General features: G+C 41.6%; 2 protein-coding genes and 1 pseudogene across 3 annotated transcripts in view; 1 reads left to right on the forward strand and 2 right to left on the reverse strand.

Annotated features, from left to right (window-relative positions):
• Positions 1-1,894, reverse strand: part of DMC1 (DNA meiotic recombinase 1) — a 35,434-nt gene extending 33,540 nt beyond the window's left edge. The window contains exon 1 of one of the 2 annotated variants that reach the window (XM_070453330.1): positions 1,716-1,894. The gene's annotated coding sequence lies outside the window, so the exon portion shown is untranslated. The remainder of the gene's footprint in view (positions 1-1,715) is intronic. The other variant, XM_070453331.1, reaches the window with a different exon arrangement.
• LOC110138971 (transcription factor BTF3 pseudogene) lies at positions 1,891-11,350 on the forward strand (annotated as a pseudogene).
• FAM227A (family with sequence similarity 227 member A) overlaps positions 11,344-24,068 on the reverse strand; it is a 51,935-nt gene continuing 39,210 nt past the window's right edge. The window contains 4 exon segments of the mRNA XM_070453334.1: positions 11,344-12,746; positions 16,644-16,784; positions 20,191-20,343; positions 22,166-22,323. Of these exon segments, the coding sequence (XP_070309435.1) occupies positions 12,518-12,746; positions 16,644-16,784; positions 20,191-20,343; positions 22,166-22,323 (681 nt within the window). The 3' untranslated portion in view covers positions 11,344-12,517.

Below are 24,068 nucleotides of genomic sequence, written 5' to 3' on the forward strand. Positions count from 1 at the left end.
CGTGGGCCCAGCGCCCGGCTTCACACAAAAGAAACCACTGAAATGAGAAGCTTGCCCACAGCAGTAGCCCCTGCTGGCCACAACTGGAGAAGGATGGCAAATAGGAAGACCCAGTGCAGCCATAAATAAATTAAATTAAATTAAAAAAAATTTTTTTTTTCAAGAAAAAATATTTAGTTTGGAATAACTAGGCTGCTGCTGCTGCTAAGTCACTTCAGTCGTGTCCGACTCTGCAACTCCATAAACGGCAGCCCACCAGGCTCCCCCTTCCCTGGGATTCTCCAGGCAAGAACAGGAATGAGTTGCCATTTCCTTCTCCAATGCATGAAAGTGAAAAGTGAAAGTAAAGTCTCTCAGTCCTGTCTGACTCCTAGCGACACCACAGACTGCAGCCTACCAGGCTCCTCCATCCATGGGATTTTCCAGGCAAGAGTACCAGAGCGGGGTGCCATTGCCTTCTCAATAACTAGGCTGGCCTATCTTATTTCTCCTAAGCCTGTGGCATTATTTCTTTTTTCTGGTGTGGTATGTGTGGGTGAAGGGACTAGTTTCATTTATTTCCTCAAAAATGGCCACATTGTATCATCTTTTGATTTCCTATAGCACAGTTAATCATGACTAACAGTATCTTTTTTGTTGTCTTGGAAGGTTATTTAGAAGTAGAATCTTAGAATTCCATATTGATATTAAACTTTCATATTTGCTTACAGTCAAAGAACTTTGACTTTAAGTCTTCCGTGCATCCTCCCTGGCACCTAGAACTTAAATCTATCCTCAATAAAAAGATATTATTTTTCTCATGTATGAGGAATCCCTTCTGCTTTGGAATGATGAGGAGCTCTCTTGTAACATACTTTTTTGTTTCACAAAACATTAGATGTATTTCATTTTATAATATTAACTAGATTCATGATTTCAAGATTTAAAATTATGGTGGATAGTCCACGGGGACACAAAAGAGTCCGACATGCCTTAGCAACTAAACAACAATAACCTAGTATTTTAATGATAAAATATTAGGGTCAATAAGCAGATAAAGCCTTTAAGTCAGGAATCTACAAGGCATGACTGTGTTCGTTAGAAAATGTGGTCCAAATAATCAGCTTGCTCTCTTTCATCTCCTCACTGAACACCAAACTAAGTTGGGGCCCAGCCCAGTGGGGAACACACTTCTGAGGCAGAAGTAGGGTCGTTACCACCTAGTACAGGAAAGTATTCGAGGCAAACAAGGAGACAATGTAAACGGAATCTTCTGGAATGCGGTCTCTCACGATAGCTATCATATACATGACAACCCCCAATTCCGTGACTGTCCTTTCTTTCTTAATAAAAAGATTGTTCTCCATCTTTCTCAAATAGCAGTTGATGGAATGAACAGTTGAATCTGAAGTAGGGCTCCCAAACGCCTTGGCTTAAGGCGCCAGAAGCGGTCCAGGTAACCTTCACCGCCCCCGCCCACCGGCCATTTTCCTGACACCGGACTCCCTCACAAGGGGCCCGAGGAGGCCTCTTCAAAACTTAGGTCCGACTTGGTTTAAAATAACGATTCTGGAAATCCCTCAAGAGCACTCGACGGGGTGGGGATGGGAGCCGAAACGCACAAAGCCACCAGCCTAGAGCCCAGCAACGACCGTCGAGCACGACCTAAGAAAAGCCCCCATTTCCCCTCACATTCTTCACCCGCCTTCCCCTTTTGCCACAAACACCACTCGTACCGACAGTCTCCCCCAAGTTCTCAAGGTATTCGAATCCTGCCCCCGGCCGGGTCTTTCTAGTCCTCAGGGATTCTGATTCGGAATCAGAACGCTGAGACAGGCGTCCAACGCGTCGGAGACCCAGACGTTTGGCGCCAAACAGCTAGTCTGGGCTCGCGCCTGGCGTGGGCGTGGCCAGGACGGTGCGGGGCGGCCCCACAAAGGGCAGGGCGAAGATTGAGGGGCGGGGCCCTAGACTTGGAGAAGAACCGAGGTGCGGGGCCGTGGGAGGGTCTTGCGGGAAAGCCGCCAGGAGCCGCAAAAGAACCTGTGTGGGTGGCGAGCTGGGGTGAGGGAGCGACGCTGAGGTGGAGAGAGTGCGCAGAGGAGAGGCGCTTTGGTTGGAGCGGAGGCTGGGGCGTCTCTCGAGCGGAGGGAGATGCTGAGAACAGGAAAAGACTCTGAAGGGGGGCGCTGAGGCGATGCATCGAAATTAGGGGGTATTGAGGTGTGCGCTGAGGTGAAAACAAGCTGCAATGAGAGAGAAGGCCCTTGGGTGTGGCCGTGTTCTGAGATGAAGAGAGGCCACTGGCAAGGGGTCAGGAGGTGGAAGACCATGAGGCAGGGGAGGGGTGCTAAGCAGGGATGACTGACATGGTGACAGGTGACATGTGGAATACTTATCTTAATCAGGATACTCGGGTTAGGAAGTCGAATATGGCGATGGCGGGGGCGGGGGCGGGGTTCTCCCTGTTCAAGGCTTTTCTTTTCACTCCCAAGTTTTTCTTATCTGGCTTCATAATCTATATGTAATACCTCAGTCAATGTTCCTAATTTCTCTCCTTTCTCTGTGACTCTCTTACCATTTACCACTCTACTCTGTGAGTGAGGCACCCAAGGCCCATTCAGGATGGAGAGTAATATTTCTTCCTCTTAACTTGAAATTTTAAGTAGCCAACAGAAGCCAAACATATTTTGGTCCAGTTTTTAAATAGAAATTTTAGGCCAGCCTTCATGCCAGAAGAGCTGTCTCTGGCAGCATCATACTCCTCCCCTTAAATGGAGACTGACTGTTGAGAAGAGTCATGAAACATTTGAAAGAGCATCTGTTGAGGTAGAGGCTGTGATGTGTCTTGGATGAGTATCTGTACAAATAGTTCTTTGGGTTCAAGACCTAGTTCAGGGTGACCCTTTTTCTTCAGTGTCTGAATCATTCTTTGCCGGAATAAATAGCAAAAAAAAATCTACAATAGCAGTTGGCATTTTGTAGGACTACCCCACCCCCACCCAGGTGGGCTGTTTAAACTGCCAACAAATGACTGCCATAGTTCTTCAAAATCTGTTATTTTCCAGGAACATAACCTGTTCCGGTTAAATGGAAACTAATGCCTATTATTTAGATGAACTGGATGGTGATAATAGGCTTTCACCTTGGGCCTCACCTAAAATATAGTAACTTCTGAGCAACTTGTTAGATGGAGACATCAACTGTACAGAAGAGCTGCAAAGAGCACAGCAAGATCATTTAGGGAAATATAACATATGTAGTTTGGTGTAGTGACAGCTGGGAGAGAGAAATGTTCATAATATTTGAAGGTTGTGTGCAGTACACTTAAAGAAACTAAAACGAACTTGGTAATGACAAATTGGTGAAGTGAGTATAAAAATCTTGTTTGACTAGGATATTGATGTCTATATACAACTAAAAAATTATTTTAAAAAAATCCAAAGCCCCAGGGTGTTAAAAAGTACACTTGAAAATGTTTTCACTCAAATCAGGACAAACAAAAAAAGACTAGTCTTTAATATCTTACAAAAATTCTGAATATAATGAAGGTAGTATTTCAAATTTGTGAGGAAATGAATTCAGTGAATGGTGTTGGAACAAACTAGGTAGTCATCTGGAAGAAAAATAAAATTGGAACCATACTTCACACCTTATACTAAAATAAATCCTAGATGGATCAAGAAATTAAGTCTGAAAAATAAAAGTGCTAGAAGAAAGCATGAGAAAAAATGTTACTATCTCAGAGTAAGAAAAGTCTTTTAAAGTATGACATAAAACTTAGAAGCCATAAAAAACTTATAAGAATTACTGTATTAGAGAAAAATCCTTCATGGCAGAATGCTACTTTCCTATCCCAGATACAAAGCATGGCAAATCAAGGCTTTGTGTCAGTTGGTAACCAAACAGAATTGTGTCAGTTAGCTTTTCCAGTTTCTCAAACTGTTTAACAAGTCCAGGAGCTCTCCACAAAATTTTAAAAATTTGTGTCATTTTATGATACTCTAAGAAACAGAGAACAGAGTGGAATTATAGGGCAACCTGAATCTTAAACCATTACACTGTACTGCCCCTCTGTGGACAACCACTTTATAATCAAATTGAGTCATATAATTCCACCATGTACGGTTAAGTTTTTCCAAACTGGTGCCTCTAGATGTGTGTATTCTTGGTTTCAAGAGCTCAAATTTGAAAAATATTTTAGTAGAGAACTAAAGAATGAAAGGCCATTACAAAAAGAGAATCTCACTGTGTATATCTCCCTTTAAATTAGCATTTATTTAAAAAAATGTTTATTGAATCCCTACTATTTGACAAGGGCTTTGCAGGTGGCTCAGCAGTAGAGAATCCGCCTGCCAATGTAGGAGATGTGGATTCGATCCCTGAGTTGGGAAGATCCTCTGGAGAAGGAAATGCAACCCATTGCAGTATTCTTGCCTGAGAAATCCCATGGACCGAGAAACCTGGTGGGCTACAGTTTATGGGGTTGCAAAGAATTGGACACTACTGAGCAACTAAGCACGTGCACGTGCATGTACACACACACACTATTTGTCAGACACTGTACTAGGTGCTGGGTGCCAGAAATTCAATAACAAACAAAAACTCTAGTGTGGGTTATAGATAAGTTTATAGGCAATTACAGTAGCCTATATAAACATACATACATGTCAGTCATTTGAGGCTTTCTCATTTATTTAGATTTCTTTCCAAATTTGAAAAGCTTCCAACGTTGGCACACAGCTGCCCAGAGAGGTATGCTTGTGACCGTTTATTTAACCAACATTTATTAAACACTGCTTGGACCCAGCTCTCTGCTGGATATGAAGATAAAGACAGGTCTTTGCTCTCAAGGAGAAATGAGTCTAGTAGGAAAGATAGATATAGAAAGAGATAATAACAAACAGGGTGAGGTAAGAGGGATTATAGATACAGATGGGAGCCATGTAGACCTCTCTGTGGAAGATCCTCATAGAGGTGGTGACCCTTTATTTGGGACTAAAAGAATAAGTAAGGATTTTCCAGCTGAGAAGGGGTAAGGGCACAGGGAACACAGAGGCTTATTTAGGGAGCTGCAAATTGTTCTGCTGGAGTGAAAGGTACTAGGGAAAAAGGAACTCTCAGAAACCAAAGGTAGCATTTGTTGATAGCTAACATATCACTTAACTGCTTTCCACAGATGAACATATCCACTTCATACAGAGATAGCATGAGGTAGGAACTATTGTTATCTCTATTTACAGATGATGGAACTGAGGTATCACAAGGTTAAGTAACTTGCCCAAGGCTTACAGTCTGGCTCCTGTGTTCAGGCTCTCAGCCAATATGCTAAATGAGTATATGGCCGACTTGTATATTCATATATGTGATTCTATTTTCCATTTAGATAAGTATGATATAAGCACACATAGGCATGGCAACTAAGCCCAAATTAAAGTCCAGTCCAGTCATCTACAAGATATCTGGTCTTGGGGAAAATTTATTTAAACATCTTTGTGCTTTATTTTCCTCATCTGAAAACCAAGAATAGTATTAGTCTTGAGTTGGTATGAGAATTAGTGGGTTAATATATTTGAAGTGCTTGGGCTGCTGTGCGGAAAATGGAGTTAAGAGAGAGGGCAAAGAGAATACTTCAGAGAATACTGTAAAAGTTCAAGCCAGGGGTACTGGTGGTTTCAACCAAGAAAGTCCTCAGTTTGAAAATAGGGAAAATGTACTTCATTCACATTTACTTCATGAGAGAAGACAAAATAACCTGTAAAAATACATTTAAAAGTACAAGTCCCCAGCAGTGCCTTTACTGTTTTTAAGTAAAATGTTACATCCCCATCACTCAGCTTCAACAATTTTCAACATATGACCAGTCTTGTTTCACTTATACTTCCACCCACTTCCTCCCTCTCATATGGTTTTAAAGGAAATTCTATGTCATATAATTTCATCTGTAAATTAAATGCATATCCATAACACCATTATCACACCAAAATAATAATTTTCAATATCAAATATCCAGACAGCATTCAAATAACCAATTGTCAAAACAGAAACACAGATGTAGAGAATGAACATATGGATACCAGGAGGGGAAGGGGATGGGTGGGATGAACTGGAAGATTGGGATTGGCATATATACACTAGTATTTGTAAAAGAGATAACTAATGAGAACCTAACTAATGGGGGAAAAAATGGAAACACTGGAAGATTTTATTTTCTTGGATTCCAAAATCACTATGGACAGTGACTGCAACCATGAAATTAAAAAGATGCTTGCTCCTTGGAAGAAAAGGTATGACAAACCTAGCGTGCATGCATGCGAAGTCACTTCAGTCATGTCTGACTCTTTGTGACCCCATGGACTGTAGCCCGCCAGGCTCCTCTGTCCATGGGATTCTCCAGGAAAGAATACTGGAGTGGGTTGTCATGCCCTTCTCCAGGAGATGTTCCTGACCCAGGAATCAAACCTATGTCTCTTGTTTCCTGCATTGGCAAGCAGGTTCTTTACCACTAGCACCACCTGGAAATCCCTGACAGACCTAAACAGCATATTAAAAAGCAGAGACATCACTTTGCCGACAAAGATCGGTATAGTCAAAGCTATGGTTTTTCCAGTAGTCATGTATCGATGTGAGAGTTGGACTGCAATGAGGGCAGAGTGCCGAAGAACTGATGATTTCAAACTGTGGCGTTGGAGAAGACTCTTGAGAGTTCATTTGACAGCAAGGAGCTCAAACCAGTCAATCCTAAAGGAAATTAACCCTGAAATTGGTTGGAAGGACTGATGCTGAAGCTGAAACTCCAATACTTTGGCCACCTGATGGAAGAACTGACTCATTGGAAAAGACCCTGATGCTGGAAAAGATTGAAGACAGGAGGAGAAGAGGACAGCAGAGGATGTGATGGTTGGACGGCATCACCGACTCGATGGACATGAGTTTGAGCAAGCTCCAGGAGTTGGTGATGGACAGGGAGCCTTGGCGTGCTGCAGTCCATGGGGTCGCAAAGAGTCCGATAGGACTGAGCAACTGAACTGAAACTGACAGTTCATATGGGAATGGCACGATAGATACTGATTTGTTTCCTTTATTTGCTAGTTTTCAAAATAACAAATTGGTCCCTTAGCATCTTTAAACGGTGACCAGTTATTTTTTTTAACTAATGATATGAATATGTGGGTGAAAACATGTTTGACATGCTTCAGTCCATGACTATTATTATACTTAGATTGTCCCATCTTTAGCCAATGGGATTCTAAGTTGGCTATCGAGGCTTTCTAACAGGACTCTCATCTTTGGTAGCTTCCTTGCTATCTAGTATGGCGATGTTTCAAGTTCATTTCATAATTTTCCTGCCCTAGACCTGGAACCAGACAATTCTTGAAGGATCCCTGTATCCTTTTAGTGCAAATAGTATTTCAAAACCACGGTCTAGTTCATTACTACTGGGTTAGTCTTCATTTCCAAGTCATTTCAGTGGACAGAGTTAGTTGGTTGTTTTTTTTCTTTTTTTTTTTAAGCTTTAAGGAGATATAAATGATATATAAGAAAGTGAACATATTTAAAGTCTGTGAATCCCTCAGCACAATGAAGACTGTGAACATAACCACCATCCCCCCAAATTTTCATGGCCTCTTTGTAATTTCTTCCTTCTCTCCTCCTCTACCCTCTTTAGCCACTTCTACACTCATTCCTTAGGCAGCTATTTGTTTGTTTTTAAAGACAGGGCTTCCCTGGTGATTCAGGAGGTAAATAATTCGCCTACAATGCAAGATACCCAGGTTCCATCTTTGGATCAGGAAGACTCCCTGGAGAAGGGAATGGCTACCCACTCCAATATTCTTGCCTGGAGAATTCCATGGACAGAGGGATCTGGCAGGTTACAGTCCATTGGGTCACAAAGAGTTGGACTGAGCAACTAACAGTAACTAACTAAAGATAAAATATATCCTCAATTCATAATCAATTCAAACTCAGGACCACAGGATTTTATCTTCATCTCTTCTAGCTTAACATCTGATTTTGTTTACTTCCATAGTGTAGGAATGACAGAATGGGGGTATTATACAATTACTCATTTGCTTTATTCCATATTATAGCTAGTGCTTCTTAGATGTTCCCTTTGGTGCTTTATCCCCTCCCCCCTTTATAAAGGGTGAAGAATTCTTCACCATAATTTTCCCTTCTAATATTTACAAAGAGTAGAGACAGATCTTTTCATCTTGAACTGCCAAGAGGCCTATGGTTATGAGTCCTCAGTAACTTCTGGAAGGGGTCTGAGCAGGCATGATCTGCGACCCAAGCTGTGCAAAGGATCATCCTGAAAGACATGTCCTGGCTTCTATGTTCAACATGTCCTGGTTTCAGGAGAAGAGTATACCTTTTAACAGTAATGATAATAACAACAATAGCTGGTAGCAATTATCAAGTGAAATATGCTAAGCCAGGAACTTTGCATAAATTATCTCATTTAACCAACACAAAAATACCTTCCTAGGCAGACATTCCCTTTCTGCATTCAAGAAAACAAGTTCAAAAAAAAAGAAAAGTTCAGAAAAGTCAAGTCACAAAAGCTACTAGGCCTAAGGTCATAAATCTACTATGACGCAGAACAGGGATCCAAAGTTCTGAATTTTCTGGATCCAAAGCTTGAGCTCTTCCCTTTTACCCTTCTTCTATTCCTTTACCTGGGTAATATTCTCCAAGGGGGTCACCTAGAATTACACTCAAGTTCAAGTGAAGATATTATCTAAGGGAGACACCATCTGTTCCAAGAATGTACTTAATTGCTTCTTGGTTCAGGCTGTCATTTGCTTGATTTTTTTCTTTCTTGGCTGGGTTGGGCAGACTGTTCTAACATAGACCAGATTACTCCCTTGTTCCCTGAGACCCATATGATAAAAGTCAAGCCCCTCAGCCCAACTGCAGGTCCTTCTACACACTGGCCCATGTACTTCTGAGCCTAGGTGAAGTCTGTGGGCTTGGTTTTTCTTGGATTCAAAGCAGATCTCTAGCACAACTTTAATGCATTTATTGGTTTACACATCCTTCCCTCTCTTCTAGTCTGTGTACTCTTTAAGGTCAGGGACTGTTGTCTTTATTCATTTCTGTATCAACAGGACCTGGTATGTGCAAACATGAACACTTCCTCAACCTCTTTTCAAGCCCCAGTGTCCTCCTAAGAGAAATGGAGGTACCAACACCCACCTGGGGGAGAAGAGGGGAAAGGGGTTAAATCTGAGATAATGTCTGAAAAGGACTTAAAGTACTCAGCACTTAGTAAGTACTTAATAAATGATGTCTCCTATGACCACTATTATATGATACATATAATGCATACCTATATATACCCCATGGGGGAAGGCAATGGCAACCCACTCCGGTACTCTTGCCTGGAAAAATCCCATGGACGGAGGAGCCTGGTAGGCTGCAGTCCATGGGGTCGCTGAGAGTTGGACACAACTGAGCAACTTCACTTTCACTTTTCACTTTCACGCATTGGAGAAGGTAATGGCAACCCACTCCAGTGTTCTTGCCTGGAGAATCCCAGGAACAGGGGAGCCTGGTGGGCTGCCGTCTATGGGGTCACACAGAGTTGGACATGACTGAAGTGACTTAGCAGCAGCAGCAGCATATATACTCCACAGTGTTATTATTAATAAACAAGTGAATAAAAGAATTAGTAAGCAAATGCATGAATGAATGAGGTAACTTTATGCCAATTTAAATTCTGACTTTGCCTCAGGTAGGAGTGGACTTTAATATTCTTTGTCCTATGGAGGGGAATGACTAAATGTATTATTGTATTATTTTTTGTTTTCTTGTTTCCATTTTAGAGTAAATCCAACAACATGTGAAGACTTCATCCAAAAAGTTCTTTTGATTCTTAGACAAGGATTCATTCAGGTGAGATGGAAGGTGAGAGGATAAAGACTATTTCATTTTTCTGCATTGGATTTGATTTCTTGATCACCTTTCTGTGGGTGAACCATAAAGACACAAAGAGAAGTAGGTTAAAAAACCAATGTGATCAAGAGAATGAAGAAAGGAATTCCCAACATTATATAAACAGCCTGGAAATGAACCACCTAGAGTGAAGTAGATCAGAAGGCCGGGAAATGGAGGTAAACTAATAGATTATGTAAAGCGTCTGAATGTACTGGGAGAATTTGGAGATAGACTGTCTTAAGTATATTAAAAAAAAGAAAGAAAACAAGTCGACTGAAAAAGAGATTTAGTTCCAGTGACAGCAAAGAATTTTGCAAGAAATAAAAACAATGAAAGTATATTCTGTAGCTCATGGTAATGGTGTTGATGGTATAATAATACTGATTAAGGAACCAGCCAAAATCACAACAGAAGCATATTGGCAGGATGGGAGAGGAAAAGTGTGTGCATGTGTGAATCTAGTCCTCACCTTTCATTGTGAGAATTCAATAGATAATGCCTAACACTGGAAAATCAAGAGTACCAGGATATTCAAACATATGGAGGAAAACAAATAACAAAACAATCAGTTAAGAAAGTGGAAAGTAACTCTAGCTGCCATCTTGGCGCCCCCGCATGTGTGCGCTTAACCTCAGCTGGTCTGTCCGAGATCACTTGAGCGCCAACCCTAGTCTCCCACGTGGCCCCATTTCCGCTCCAACAAGATGAAAGAAACTATCATGAACCAGGAGAAACTCGCCAAACTGCAGGCACAAGTACGCATTGGTGGGAAAGGAACTGCTCGCAGAAAGAAGAAGGTGGTTCATAGAACAGCCACAGCAGATGACAAAAAACTTCAGTTCTCTTTAAAGAAGTTAGGGGTAAACAATATCTCTGGTATTGAAAAGGTGAATATGTTCACAAATCAAGGAACAGTGATCCACTTTAACAACCCTTAAGTTCAGGGATCTCTGGCAGCAAACACTTTCACCATTCCAGACCACGCTGAGACAAAGCAACTGACAGAAATGCTCCCCAGCATCTTAAACCAGCTTGGTGCCGACAGTCTGACCAGTTTAAGGAGACTGGCTGAAGCTCTGCCCAAACAGTCCGTGGATGGAAAAGCACCACTTGCCACTGGAGAGGAGGAGGAGGATGAAGTTCCAGATCTTGTGGAGAATGTTGATGAGGCTTCCAAGAACGAAGCACATGGAACTGAGTTAACTTCCGAAGAAGATGAATCTTGAGGAAGTTTACTGGGAGCTGCTATTTTATATTATGACTGCTTTTAAAATTTTGTTTATGGATCTGATAAAATCTAGATCTCTAATATTTTTAAGCCTAAGCCCCTGGACACTGCAGCTCTTTTCAGTTTTTGCTTATATACAATTCATTCTTTGCAGCTAATGAAGCTGAAGAAGCCTAAGAATAAAGTTTGAGACAAAGAAAATTCTTTGCCTAGTATATGGTTTTATTTTTTATTTCATTGATACCAATTTGTACACAGAAGGCAAATTGTTTATAAAAAGCTAATCATGGCATGTAATGTGACTGATAATAATGAATGGAATCTGATTAAAGATTTAAAATGACAGTTAAAAAAAAGAAAGTGGAAAGTGTTGCTGTGGAATAGGCAAGGGGGTCTGGAAGAGTGCAATTTTTGTAACAAGCTGTTAGCTGAGTTCTCATAAATGTTTTATTAACAGAGATATAAGATCAAGAAAGCTTGGAGACTACTGATCAAAAAGATAGCCAGGGTTTCACATAGAGGTAGATGTTTGTGGAAGACTTTGCAGATCCCCTGAAGTACATACATAATTCCATCATGTAGCCCACCATCTGCCACCAGGACTTGAAAAGTCCAAATATGGCCATGTGGTTCCCTATTTAATATCGTTCATGGATTCCTACCACTTAGATACTAAAGTGGTTTTGCTTAGAAAAGAAAATTCCTTCATGGTTTGTCCAGGAATCTTCTCCAGGCTCATCTCTCCTAGAGCCCTTCACATACTTCCATGACCTCCTGCCATGTTACTTGCTGCCTCTGAGTCTTTGCCTCTGCTGCTCCCGACTGTGTTGGGAAGGTCCCCTGGAGAAGGGAATGGCAACCCATTCCAGTATCTTGCCTGGAAAATCCTATGGACAGAGGAGCCTGGAGGGCTGCAGTTCATGGGGTCACAAAGAATTAGACATGACTTAACAACTAAACACGCATGCACATGTTTGTATTGTGTTTAGCTTAATGCTTGGCACAGAGTAAACAGTAAATTGGTAGCCACTATTATTATAAAGAAAGTGAAAGTGTTAGTCGCTCAGTTGTCTCTCTGCGACCCCATGAACTGTATGTAGCCCTCCAGGCTCCTCTGTCCATGGAATTCTCTGGGCAAGAATACTGGAGTGGTTTGCCATTCTCTTCTCCAAGGGATCTGCCTGACCCAGGGGCAGAACCCAGGTCCCCCGCATTGCAGGTGGATTCTTTACCATCTGAGCCACCACTTAATATTGTTACCCATAATATTTTAAGTAAAATAATGGGTAAAAGAGTAAATGCATGAGTAAATGTAGTGACCTAAGGAAAAATCTCCCCACTCCCGCTTTTCACTCAACCTAGGAAAAACTATAGTGGAATCTTTCCCCCATCCTGGGAATATTTATTTCTATTTCTCAGTCTTTGGCCACAAGTTTCTTTTCCTCCTGTTTTTGTTCTCCTACTAGCAGGAATGTCAGAAATTTTGTAGGAGCTTCCTAGTTCCTACAGGGAAGAGACTTCATCAGTGCTTGATGGTGAGAAGGAAGAGTCAGTTGAATTCTGTTTCCATTCTCCATCCCTCTCTTCCTTTCCCTTCCTGTGGGGGAAACAAAAAAGACATGAACAAAAACTGGCTCAAAACTTCAGTGTGATCTCTTCAAAGGTTTCACTAGAATCTTGATAAGTACCGAAAGAAGAAGTTTACAGATCAGCCAAACACTGGCAATAACAAATAACTGAAGCAGAGTGCTGAACACATGGCAATGACTCCCTCACTCATCTTCTAGGTATTAACTGAGGACCTGTTGGGTGCTAGGACCTGGAGGGAAAAAAAGGTCATCTAGGGCAGTATTCCTGACCTCAAGGACAAGTCTCAATTTATGGACAAGCAAATCTGTGACTAGAATATGCTATGTTCTGTGGTATGTGATCAGGAAAGCATAGGACAATACCCTGAGTGGGTAAATCAGGGAAGACTTCCTGGAGGTGATGTCTGAGCTGGGTTTTAAGGGTTACTGAGGGGTTAGCTAGATTAAGTAGTAAGGGTGAAAAGCTGTAAACTGAAAGGGTGGGGGAGGGATGGAATGGGAGTTTGGGATTAGCAGATATAAACTATTACACATAAAATGAATAAATGACAAAGTCCTACTGTATAGCACAGGGAACTATAGTCAATATCCTGAGATAAACTGTAGTGGAAAGAATATAAAAAAGAATTTATTTTTATGTATAACTGAATCACTTTTCTGTACAGCAGAAATTAACACAACATTGTAAATCAACTATACTTCAATTAAAAAAAGTAGTTGAAAGATAGTCATGTCTGAGGGAATAAAAATAATATTGGTGAATTAGATTAGTTGGCTTTTTGTATTTCTGAGAATCTAATCTGGATATCAGAAAGACTGCTAATGAGTTACCATTGAATTTACAGGATTCCGTGGCTCAAACAGGTGGGCCTCAAGCTAAACTATTATTTTTAAAATGTGAAGGAAGGAAGGAAGGAAAATTTCCTTCCTGGTTTGAAGGAAAATTTCAGCTAGAAGGTTGAAAGTCTTCCTTCATTAAATTTCTCAAATCATTATGCTTTGGTTTCTTTATCTCTGAAATGGAGAGTATAACGCCATCTATCTGTGGTAGAGATGGTTATTTAACAACCCATCATCCACTCTCCCTTTTCACTTTAGCAATGGAGCTAGTTTTTGTTTAAGGTGGTAATGTACCCAGATTTAAAAAACAAATAAACAACACATTTACCAGTCTCCTTTGAAGCTAACATCACCATGTGACTAATATCTGGCCCTTGAAATAAATTGGTAATGTTATACAATATTTCCAAGGAGGTTACTAAAAAGGGAGAAGTTAAAAGAAATTGACTACACACGGGCATGAGGGATCTTTCTAGGGTGATGAAAAATTCTAAAGCTAAATTGCAGTAATTGTTGCAAATCTCTGTAAATTTACTAAAGTCACCAAATTACACTGGCCAAGTGGGCAAATGTTATGGTAAGTTGTACCTCATTAATATTATAAAATCATAATCACTTTTATTTTAATAAAAGAACATTTTAAATTTTTTTAAACAATATTTATTAAAAAGAAAGAAATTGCTGTAGCCATACATTCACGTTCTAGCAATGGGATGTAAGTGGAAATGTTGTTTGGGACTTCTGGAAATGCTCCTTAAAAGAGAATGTGGCTATAGATTAAAAGTAAATGAATGGAGAAAAGTATACGATGCTAATACTGATTAAAAGAGAGCAAGGGTAACTATACTAATTTCAGACAGAGCAGATTCAAAAGCAAAAAAAGTTATTAGGGATAAAGAAGGACATTATATAATGATAAAGCGGTCAATTCTCCAAGAAGACATAACAATTCTTAATGTGTATGCTCCTAACAAAGCGGCATCAAGCTACACAAGGGAAAAACTGCTTGAAAACAAGGACAAATAGGTGACTCCACTATCATAGTCAGAGACTTCAGTTCAGTTCAGTCGCTCAGTCGTGTCCGACTCTTTGCAACTCCGTGAACTGCAGCACTCCAGGCCTCCCTGTCCATCACCAACTCCCGGAGTCCACCCAAACCCATGTCCATTGAGTCGGTGATGCCATCCAACCATCTCATCCTCTGACATCCCCTTCTCCCTCCACCTTCAATCTTTCCCAGCATCAGGGTCTTTTCAAATGAGTCAGCTCTTCGCATCAGGTGGCCAAAGTATTGGAGTTTCAGCTTCAAAATCAGTCCTACCAATGAACACCCAGGACTGATCTCCTTTAGGATGGACTGGCTGGATCTCCTTGCAGTCCAAGGGACTCTCAAGAGTCTTCTCCAAGACTTCAACACTCCTCTAATCAGAAATGGACAGACCCAGCAGGCAGATAATTGGTAAGGATATACTTGAGCTCAACAATACCAATAATCAGCAGGATGTAATTGACACCTGTAGACTACATCACCCCAAACATCAGATTATACAGTCTCTGCAAGCTCACATGTAACATTCACCAAGACAGACCAAATTCTGGGCCAAAAAAATATACCTAAACAAATCTGAAAAAGATAAATCACATTATGCCTGCTCTCAGACCAAGATGGAATCAAACTAGAAATCAATAGCAGAGAGAGAGAGCTAGAAAAATCCTCAAATACTTGGAGATTAAACAACATACTTCTAAACAACACATAGGTCAAAGAAAACTCAAGAGAAATTGCTTTAAAACTCATCAAATCCTCCTGGGTTAGGACACACAGTTTTGAGGGCAGGAGCCTACTGTGTCCTCGCTTCACCTGGCAAAACAATAAGTCTCTTCTACTTCATCCAAAACTCTGTCTCTGAGATTCAATTCGACACTGGTGTTCAGAGGCTGAGCTTTTGGCATCACCATCAGAGACTTTTATGAGGCTTAGTTTATGGAGGCTGGGAGAGGGTGTCTCTCTTTCAGGTCACACACTATAAGGACATAGGCTTGGGGCTGTTCTTGGCGCCCTTTCTTTCTTTCAAAGGCAGTTCAGTCAAGTCCGACTCTTTGCAACCCCATGAACTGCAGCACACCAGGCCTCCCTGTCCATCACCAACTCCCAGAGTTTACCCAAACTCATGTCCATTGAGTCGGTGATGCCATCCAACCATCTCATCCTCTGTCGTCCCCTTCTCCTCCTGCCCAGCATCAGGGTCTTTTCTTTCAAGGGCAGGGGTAGCTTGAAAAGCAAGCCAGCACACAGGAACAGAGGGTCATAAAAGAAAGGGAGACGACTTCCCTGGTGATCCAGTGGACCAGAATCTGCCTGCCAATGTACGTGACTCCCGTTGGATCTCTGGTCCAGGAAGATCTCACATGCCTCAGGGCAACTAAGGCCAAGAGCCACAACTATTACAAGTACTGAGCCACCCCCTACCCCTGCACTCTAGAACCTCCGAGCACCGCAACTAATGAATCCCATGTTCCCTAGAGCCCATGCTCTGCAACAAAAGAAGCCACCGCAGTGAGAAGCCCTTGCACTGCAATGAAGAGTAGCCCATACTCACTGCAACTAGAGAAAGCCCACGTGCAGCAACAAAGACCCAGTAAGGTCTACATAAATAAATAAAAAAATTTTTTAAAGAAACAAAAGGAAAGAATCTGAAAATATCTTTGAGCCCTCAGGTCTATCGTACCTGTAGCCAGTCTGTCTGTGGCCTTTCCAGTTACAAAAACCATGAGATTTTCCTTCCACTCAAGCTGGTTTGAGTTGGTTTTGTGGCACATGCAACCTAAGAGCTCTGACTCAAACAGTTCATAAAGTACAAGTATTTGGCATAGAGGAAGTACAAGGTCATTGGTAGCCCTTACAGTTACCATTAATAAAAAATAAAGTGAGAATTGGGTGACTAACCCATAAAAGTGAGTAGACTTTTATAATACAAAAATATTACATATATATTTTTCCATGTATTAAGAATTCCTACAATGTTCACATTTTTACTTTTTCTATGGTCTTTGTTCAAACAAACCTCAACATAAACTCAGTCTCCCTCTGATGAATTCTTCTAGATTTCTTTTCAGGAGTGTCCTCAAGGAAGGTTGAAGCCTGGATGAACATGTGGTTTGCCTTTTTTTTGTCTTTTGCTCTTTGATCAATATTCTTCACCTCCCTGTGGGGAAATCACAAAGACACATGGAAAAAGACTAAAGAGTCGGCATTATCTTTTTACTTTTTACCCTATCTTCACATGAAAAAGTAGCAGATATTTACGAATTCATTCATTACATCTGTCAAGAGCAACCGACTGAAGCAGAAAGTTGGCCACACAGCAGCGACTCAGTCACCAAGCTCCTGCTCTGTGCTGGGAGTCATACGGCCCTGAGGGATACAGAGAAATAAGACACTGTCCCTGACTCAGCAGAATGTACTCAAATTAGGAAGACAGGTGAGGAGAACCAACCATCTGAGAGAAAGCTGAAGCATGAACTTGAGGCAAGTGGAATTCAATTTGGGGTTCTGCCATTTGCTGTGTGTCCTTGAGCAAGTTACTTAACCTCTCCTTGCCAGTGTACTCATCTCAACATGGTAATAATAGAACCGAGTGTAATGTTGAGGATAAATTGAATTACCATAGGTCAAGTGATTAGCACAGGGCCTGGTAGTAATACACATGAAGTGCTCAGTAAATGTCAGTTGCTGCTGCTGCTATTATGATAGGAGAAGGTTTTCAGTGGAATTGGGAAGTATACCAGCTGACCTTTGAAAGGTGAGTAGACCTGTATTCAATGAAGAAACAAGTTATGGACATTCAAGGTAGTCAAAACAGAAATAAAAATATATTCAAGAGAATTAAGATGGTGTCATATATTTCTCTGCTGCTATGGAATAGATGTAATAAGACTGGTATTAAGAAACTACTGTTGACCTTGGCCTGAACCAGTGGTTATTCCAACAATGTCTTTCCCCAAGTCAAAAGAAAAAAATTGTGTTGACACAACATTCTCACTTTTGGCATCCTCTTTTCCTAACCTTCTGAAGCCAGCTTCTGCTTGCAGTGGAGAGACAAACAAGCAGCAAACTGCATTTGTTTTTGTTGTGATGACATTTTCTAATAGGAAAACTTGGACATAAATCCTTGATAGTATTTTCTACCAGAGAAAGGCCCACTCCACTATTCTTGCCTGGAAGATTCCATGGACAGAGGAGCCTGGCGGGCTACAGTCCATGGGGTCACAAAGAGTCGGACACGACCGAACTGAGCAGTATTTCCTATATTGTCATTTCTCGGGATTTTGAAGTCTATACATGTCTTGTTGAGTTGCTAAGTCATGTCCAACAATTTTGCGATCCCACGGACTGTAGCGTGCCAGACTCCTCTGTCCATGGGATTTCCCAAGCAAGAATACTGGAGTGGGTTGCCATTTTCTTCTCCAATACGTATCTTAGGTGCCTATTTTCCACTAGTAAGAGCATCTTTAGCTTGTATGACAGGATCATATGTCAAAACATTTCATAAAATTCTGCAAAGGGGGTTTTGAATTGCGGGTGCTTGGCCCCCATACAAGTTTAAGGATCACGGCTCTGACTCACAAGGAAACTAAGTTCTCCAGCAGCAATTGATCCTGCTCTTTCATTACAGCTCCAACTGCATGTGCTAACCAGGTTCTTCCTCCACCCAGAGCAGAGATCCCTGCAAGATAGCTCCTGGATTGCCTTTTCTTTCTTTGTATATATATTTATTTTTATTTATTTGTTTTGCTGTCTTGGGTCCTAGCTGCAGCACATGTGCTCAGTACTTGCAGCACACAGGCTTAGTAGCTCTGAGGCACGTGGGATCTTAGTTCCCTAACCAGGGATCGAACCTCCATCCCCTGCACTGCAAGGCAGATTCTAAACCACTGGACACCAGGGAAGTCCCTGGATTGCCTTTTCTAAGGAACATTGCTCTAGGCCGCCCCAATAGCAAACTTTCCAACTCCAAGACCTGGTGCTGCTTTGGATCCTGCAGTTTTCATGGAACGAGGTCACATGTATTACCTCTAAGAGCCGTCATTTGCTGAGCCCTTCCTGTGAGCCAGGTACCAACCTAGACATCTCCTTTAATCCACACAACTACTCTGTGAGTAGTGTCCTTGTTTTACAGATGGGGCATCCAAGACTCACATGGGCTAAATGATGGACCTAATCCATAGAGAGGGTGAGACAGAGCTGTACCTGCAGCTTCAGTCTGTCCACCTTCAATGCCAGCGCTCTGAACGGATATGCTACATTATGGGTGCTGTGCTTAGTCACTCGGTCATGTATGACTCTTTGCAACCCTGTGGACTGCAGCCCACCAGGCTTCTCTGTCCTTGGGAATTCTCCAGGCAAGAATACTAGAGTGGGTTGCCATGCCCTCCCTCCAGGGCATCTTCCCAACCCAGAGATCGAACCCAGGTCTCCCACATTGCAGGCAGATTCTTTACCAACTAAGCCACAAGGGAGGCACATTAGGGGAACAAGTGGTAATTGACATCCCCAAAGAGTCCTAGCCCACCTACAAGTAATACTCCACATGGGCATTTGTCATCTTCCACTATTGTTATGGCCACCATCAAAAAAAAATAAAGACAGTGTTCAAAAATTTAAACATATATAAAAGTAAAGAAAGTTGTATAATTAGCATCATTTACCGATTATCTTGCTTCAATAGTTATCAATCTTATTCATCTATTATCTATTATCTCCTTTGCCTCCCTCTCCCCATGCCAAATGGGTTAATTTAAGGCAAATCCTAGACACTGTGTCATTTCAGCCATAAATACTTCATAATATATCTCTTTAGCCCACTCCAGTGTTCTTGCCTGGAGAATCCCAGGGACAGCAGAGCCTGGTGGTCTGCTGTCTATGGGGTCGCACAGAGTCAGACACAACTACAGCGACTTAGCAGCAGCAGCAGCAGCATATCTCTTTAAGACACAACTCTTTAAAAAATAACTACAAAATTATTACAATATCTTTAAGAAAGGAACACTCTAATAAAAGAAATTTCTTAATATCACTTAAAACCAGGTCAATGTTCAAATTTCCCCAGTTATCTCATAATTGAGATAATTATCTCAACTGGTTGATTTAAGTCAGGATCCAAACAATGCTTTGATTAATATCTCTCTCCAGTGTCTTCTAAACAATTGATCCTCCTTCCTCCTCCTCTATTTTCCTTGCTTTTTATGTGCTGAAGAAACCAGGTTATTTGTCCTATAGAATTTCCTATTCTAGATTCACCAACTGCACCCCTGGAGATATAGATATATGTGCCCAGGAAAAAAGACTGGGTGGATTTATAGAAAAATATTGGCAATGTGAACTGTAGGTATTTTTCCAGGTTCTTTGTTTTCATTGAGCATAAATGTTTTTGTAGTCGGAAAAAAAAAAAAAAAACTTGTAAAAAAAAAAAAGACCTGGTCTCTGTTACTGTGGAATTTACATTCTGAACGCACTGGTTACAGGGCTGGATCCCAGTTACAAATTAGTGTGACATGCTGCACTAGACAAAGGCTGAAACCATGCCTCTTTCCCTCGAAGGCCCCTTATACCTGAGGAAGTTGTCCTGCAGTTCCTTCAGGTACTCGTCAAAATAATTCCACTCACTCCAGTGAAGCCAGTTCAACTGCTGGAAGTTTTCCCTCCGCTTCTTCATGTTGCTCAGGGTCAGGTTGATGACCTCAGCGTAGGTCAGGGTGGACTCAGTGGCTTTCATGTCAAGGAAAACCTCACACCATCAGTTGGTATTGACTCAGCTTTGTTGGTGGGATATGTCCAGGGCATGGGGAGGAGGGAGGTGAGATGCCAGAGTGGGGAAACTGACCTGCTCTAGAAATCTGAGCAGGAAACTCTCCATGGCCTTGATCGTGGCCTGCTTGGGAAAGAAAAAGCCTAACTTCTCCATGACTCGGCCACTCTCCCATCTTTAATAGTCTTTCTCCCCTCCTGCTGACGGAAGGGCTGTGTGCTATGCTCAATTGCTAAGCTGTGTCTGATCCTTTGCAACCCAATGGACTGTAGCCTGCCAGGCTCCTCTGTCCATGGGATTTCCCAGGCGAGAATACTGGAGCAGGTTGCCATTTCCTTCTCCAGGGGATCTTTCTGACCCAGGGATTGAACCCACATCTCTTGCATCTCATGCATAAGCAGGCAGACTTATTTTTTTACCACTGCACCTCCTAGGAAGGTCCTGGAAGGCCTAGGAAGTGCTTATTTTAGACTATCATCTAAAATTCTTACTCTATTATCAAAGTGGTGAATAGAAAGGGATTCCAACTTTCCTTTCTTTTCAGGCCCAATTCTGATTCCCTATCTCATGTTTGTATTAATATGTTGAAAAGTTCTCTCTACCTTCCCCTCCCTTCCACCCCTTCTGAACTGTTCAGAATCTCAGTTACACTCATCATGAACTGTGGGACATCAGACAATGCATGTCACCCTCTGTGCCTCCATTGCCCTATCTATAAAATAGGGATAACAATACCTACCTCAGATGATGTTAATGATAATAATGATAGTTGCTACTTTCTTAGTACCAGCTCTATGCCATTTAATCCTGGTCACAAAACTATTGATTTGGTGTGACTATCCTCATTTTAAGAATGAGTTGATAAAGATACTGAGCTTAGGGTTGAAGGTACGCACATGAGATATTGAAGCCAGTGGGTTGCTGAGCTGGGACTCAAATCCAGGGCTGGGTATCCCCAACCCAGGCTCCTTCTACTACACCACACTGTCCTTACAGAACAATGAGGTGATATAAAGCAAAGCATTTTGTAAATAACAAAGTACTATGCTGACAGGTAACATTCATTCAATTGCTTGTTACCTGCCAGGCGCTGTACCTGTTCTCTACATTACAACCCTATGAGGCAGGTACTGTTATCCCCATTTTATAGGTGAAAAGATGAGGCTCAGAGAGAAGCTGGAACTTGTCTAAGATCACTCAGCTGGTAAGCAGTTGACTTGGTTCCTGAATCTGGGTCTATTTGATCCCACGTTCTGACCCTCTATGGAAACTGCTAAGACTCAGACGCCAACACATATCACACCCGTTTTCTTAAGATCTGGATTTTGACCATATCTTTAGGATAAATTTCAATGGGGCCAGGAATTTGCTAATGGGTCTTGCGGAGGGGTGTGTGTGTGTGTGTGAGGAGGATGCTAGAAGAAACACATACCTGGACACCAAAATTCCTGATCAAATATATACTGTGGTGTCAGCATCTGGGAGGCATTAGTAAATTGCAAAGTATGTAAGGGTCCCTAAGTAGCCCATTCTTTATGGTAGATAGGAAGAGATTTTGCACACAGGGAAATCTGACTTGCCCAGGGTCCCACACAGCACGAGGTAGGTTTTGAATTAAAATGAGCAAGATTCTGACCCATAGGCATCTATCAATGGTCACCCTTGACAAGTCCCTACTATGTGTCAGGTGTTGGATGTGTCTCTCTTCACCCTTGCTTCTGGGAAGGGGAAGCAGGGATCTGGAGTGATGTGTGTCTAACCCACGGTGGAAAGGATATGGGATGATCTTGGTTCTTTCTCTCCTGACCATCAACAGGTCTTGGCCATGCTGCTGCAGGGTGGAGTAGTTCAGGAGGAAGTACACAATCAGAGGACTCTTGCCATAAATGTTGAAGAGGTTTGGAGTCAGCGGAGGGCTTTTGCAGGCAGGGTAAGACTGAGTAGGAAAGAGAGAGGAGTAGAATAAAGGATACTGTCATTTTTACAGTGTACATTAAGAAATGTAAAAGTACTCATATCTTTTATCTAGGAACTCATTTTAGGATGCTATCCTAAGGAAAACTACCCACAAGTAAAGAAGATTTAGGCACTAAAATGTTTACTGCAGTGATAATTACTACGGCAGAAGATTGGAATAATCTAAATGTTCAAAGAGATGTAGATATCTCTACCCAAAGGAATAGTATGCCACTATTGGTGGCATACTACCACCAATAGTGGTAGTTGGTACTAAAATACGAAGAGTTGGTACTAAAATATGGTTTCAGATGCAATAGTAATTTTAAAAATCAAGATACAAAATTAGGTATATAATATTATGTATATTGTATAAAATAAATATAATTATATGAAATATATCAACCAAAAAAAGGTAGATGAGGGACTAGAAGCCTAGTTCCTAAAATGTTAACAACTCACTCAGCAAATATATACTGGGTGACTACTATGTATACATACTGATCTAGACATTGGCATATCAGTCGATAATAAGACACATTCCAGCCCTAAAGGGCTGGTATTATAGTTGAGAAAAAAATAATAATCAACAAGTAAGAGAGTACATGATACTATGGAATAATAAGGGCTTCAGGTAAGAATCAAGCAGAGTAAGGGGTGTGTGTGGTGGGATGGGATACCGGGGAGGAGAGGAATCTTTTCCATGGGGTGGTCAGGGAGGGCTGCCTTGAGGAGGAGTGATCCTGGCAGACCCTGAACAACGGAAGGAAGATCTGTGCAATGTTCCAGGCAAAGGGGACAGCAAGTGCAAGAGACCCCCAAGACAGACAGGAGCTTGGTGTGGCTGAGGGATGGAAAACAGGCCCGCATGGCTCAAAAGAGAACAAATAATGAAGCGAAGAAGGAGTGGGGTCTCCGGGCCTTGGAAAGGAGCTAGGATTTTCTAAGTGTGACTGAAGTCACTGGGAAGGTTTTGAGCTGGGTTACAACATGATCTGATTAATTTTTTTCTAAAGATCCCCCCCAAATAAATAAATAAATAAATAAGAAAAAAAAGACCCCTTTAACTGATGTGTGGAGAAATGACTGCATGGGTGAGCATGGACACAAGAAGAGCACTTAGGAGGCCTCTAGAGTGGTTCGGGCAGTGCCGGGGCTGCGGCTGGGGAGCTGGGAGAGAGGTGAAAAGTGGTGGAGTTTGTGATTATGTTGTAAAAGCAGAATTGGCAGGATTTACTGATAGAGTCAATGTAGGTGTGAGAAAGAGGGGAGTCAAGGATGACTCTAAAGGGTTAGCTGCCAATTGCCCAGCTGGGAAAGTCTGGGGATAGTCTGACAGAGTAGAACAATCAAGAAGTCTGTTTGGGATGTTCTGTGTTTGAGATGCTGAAATAGAGACCAGGAAAGAGAACAGACAGTGGCTGACAGTGATTTGTTTTCTTTCCTTACGTTCCTCTGCCTTTTCTCCAAAACGTCTGTAGTGACTGTGTACTACTTATGTTATTTTTTAAATACGTTTTATTTTGAAGAAGTGGTGATAATCAGACAAAAATTCTGCCTCATGAATAAACGCTGTAGCAGCACCTAACCACATTATTCTCTAATCCTATTTACTTTGTTTTGTTTTACTTTATTTTTTAATTAAAAAAAAACATGTATGTATTTACTAAATACTTATTTGGCTGCGCCGGGTCTTAGTTGTGGCATGTTCTTTTAGTTTAGTTG

Source organism: Odocoileus virginianus, chromosome 23, assembly GCF_023699985.2.
Source record: "Odocoileus virginianus isolate 20LAN1187 ecotype Illinois chromosome 23, Ovbor_1.2, whole genome shotgun sequence".
NCBI classification, from domain to species: domain Eukaryota; kingdom Metazoa; phylum Chordata; class Mammalia; order Artiodactyla; family Cervidae; genus Odocoileus; species Odocoileus virginianus.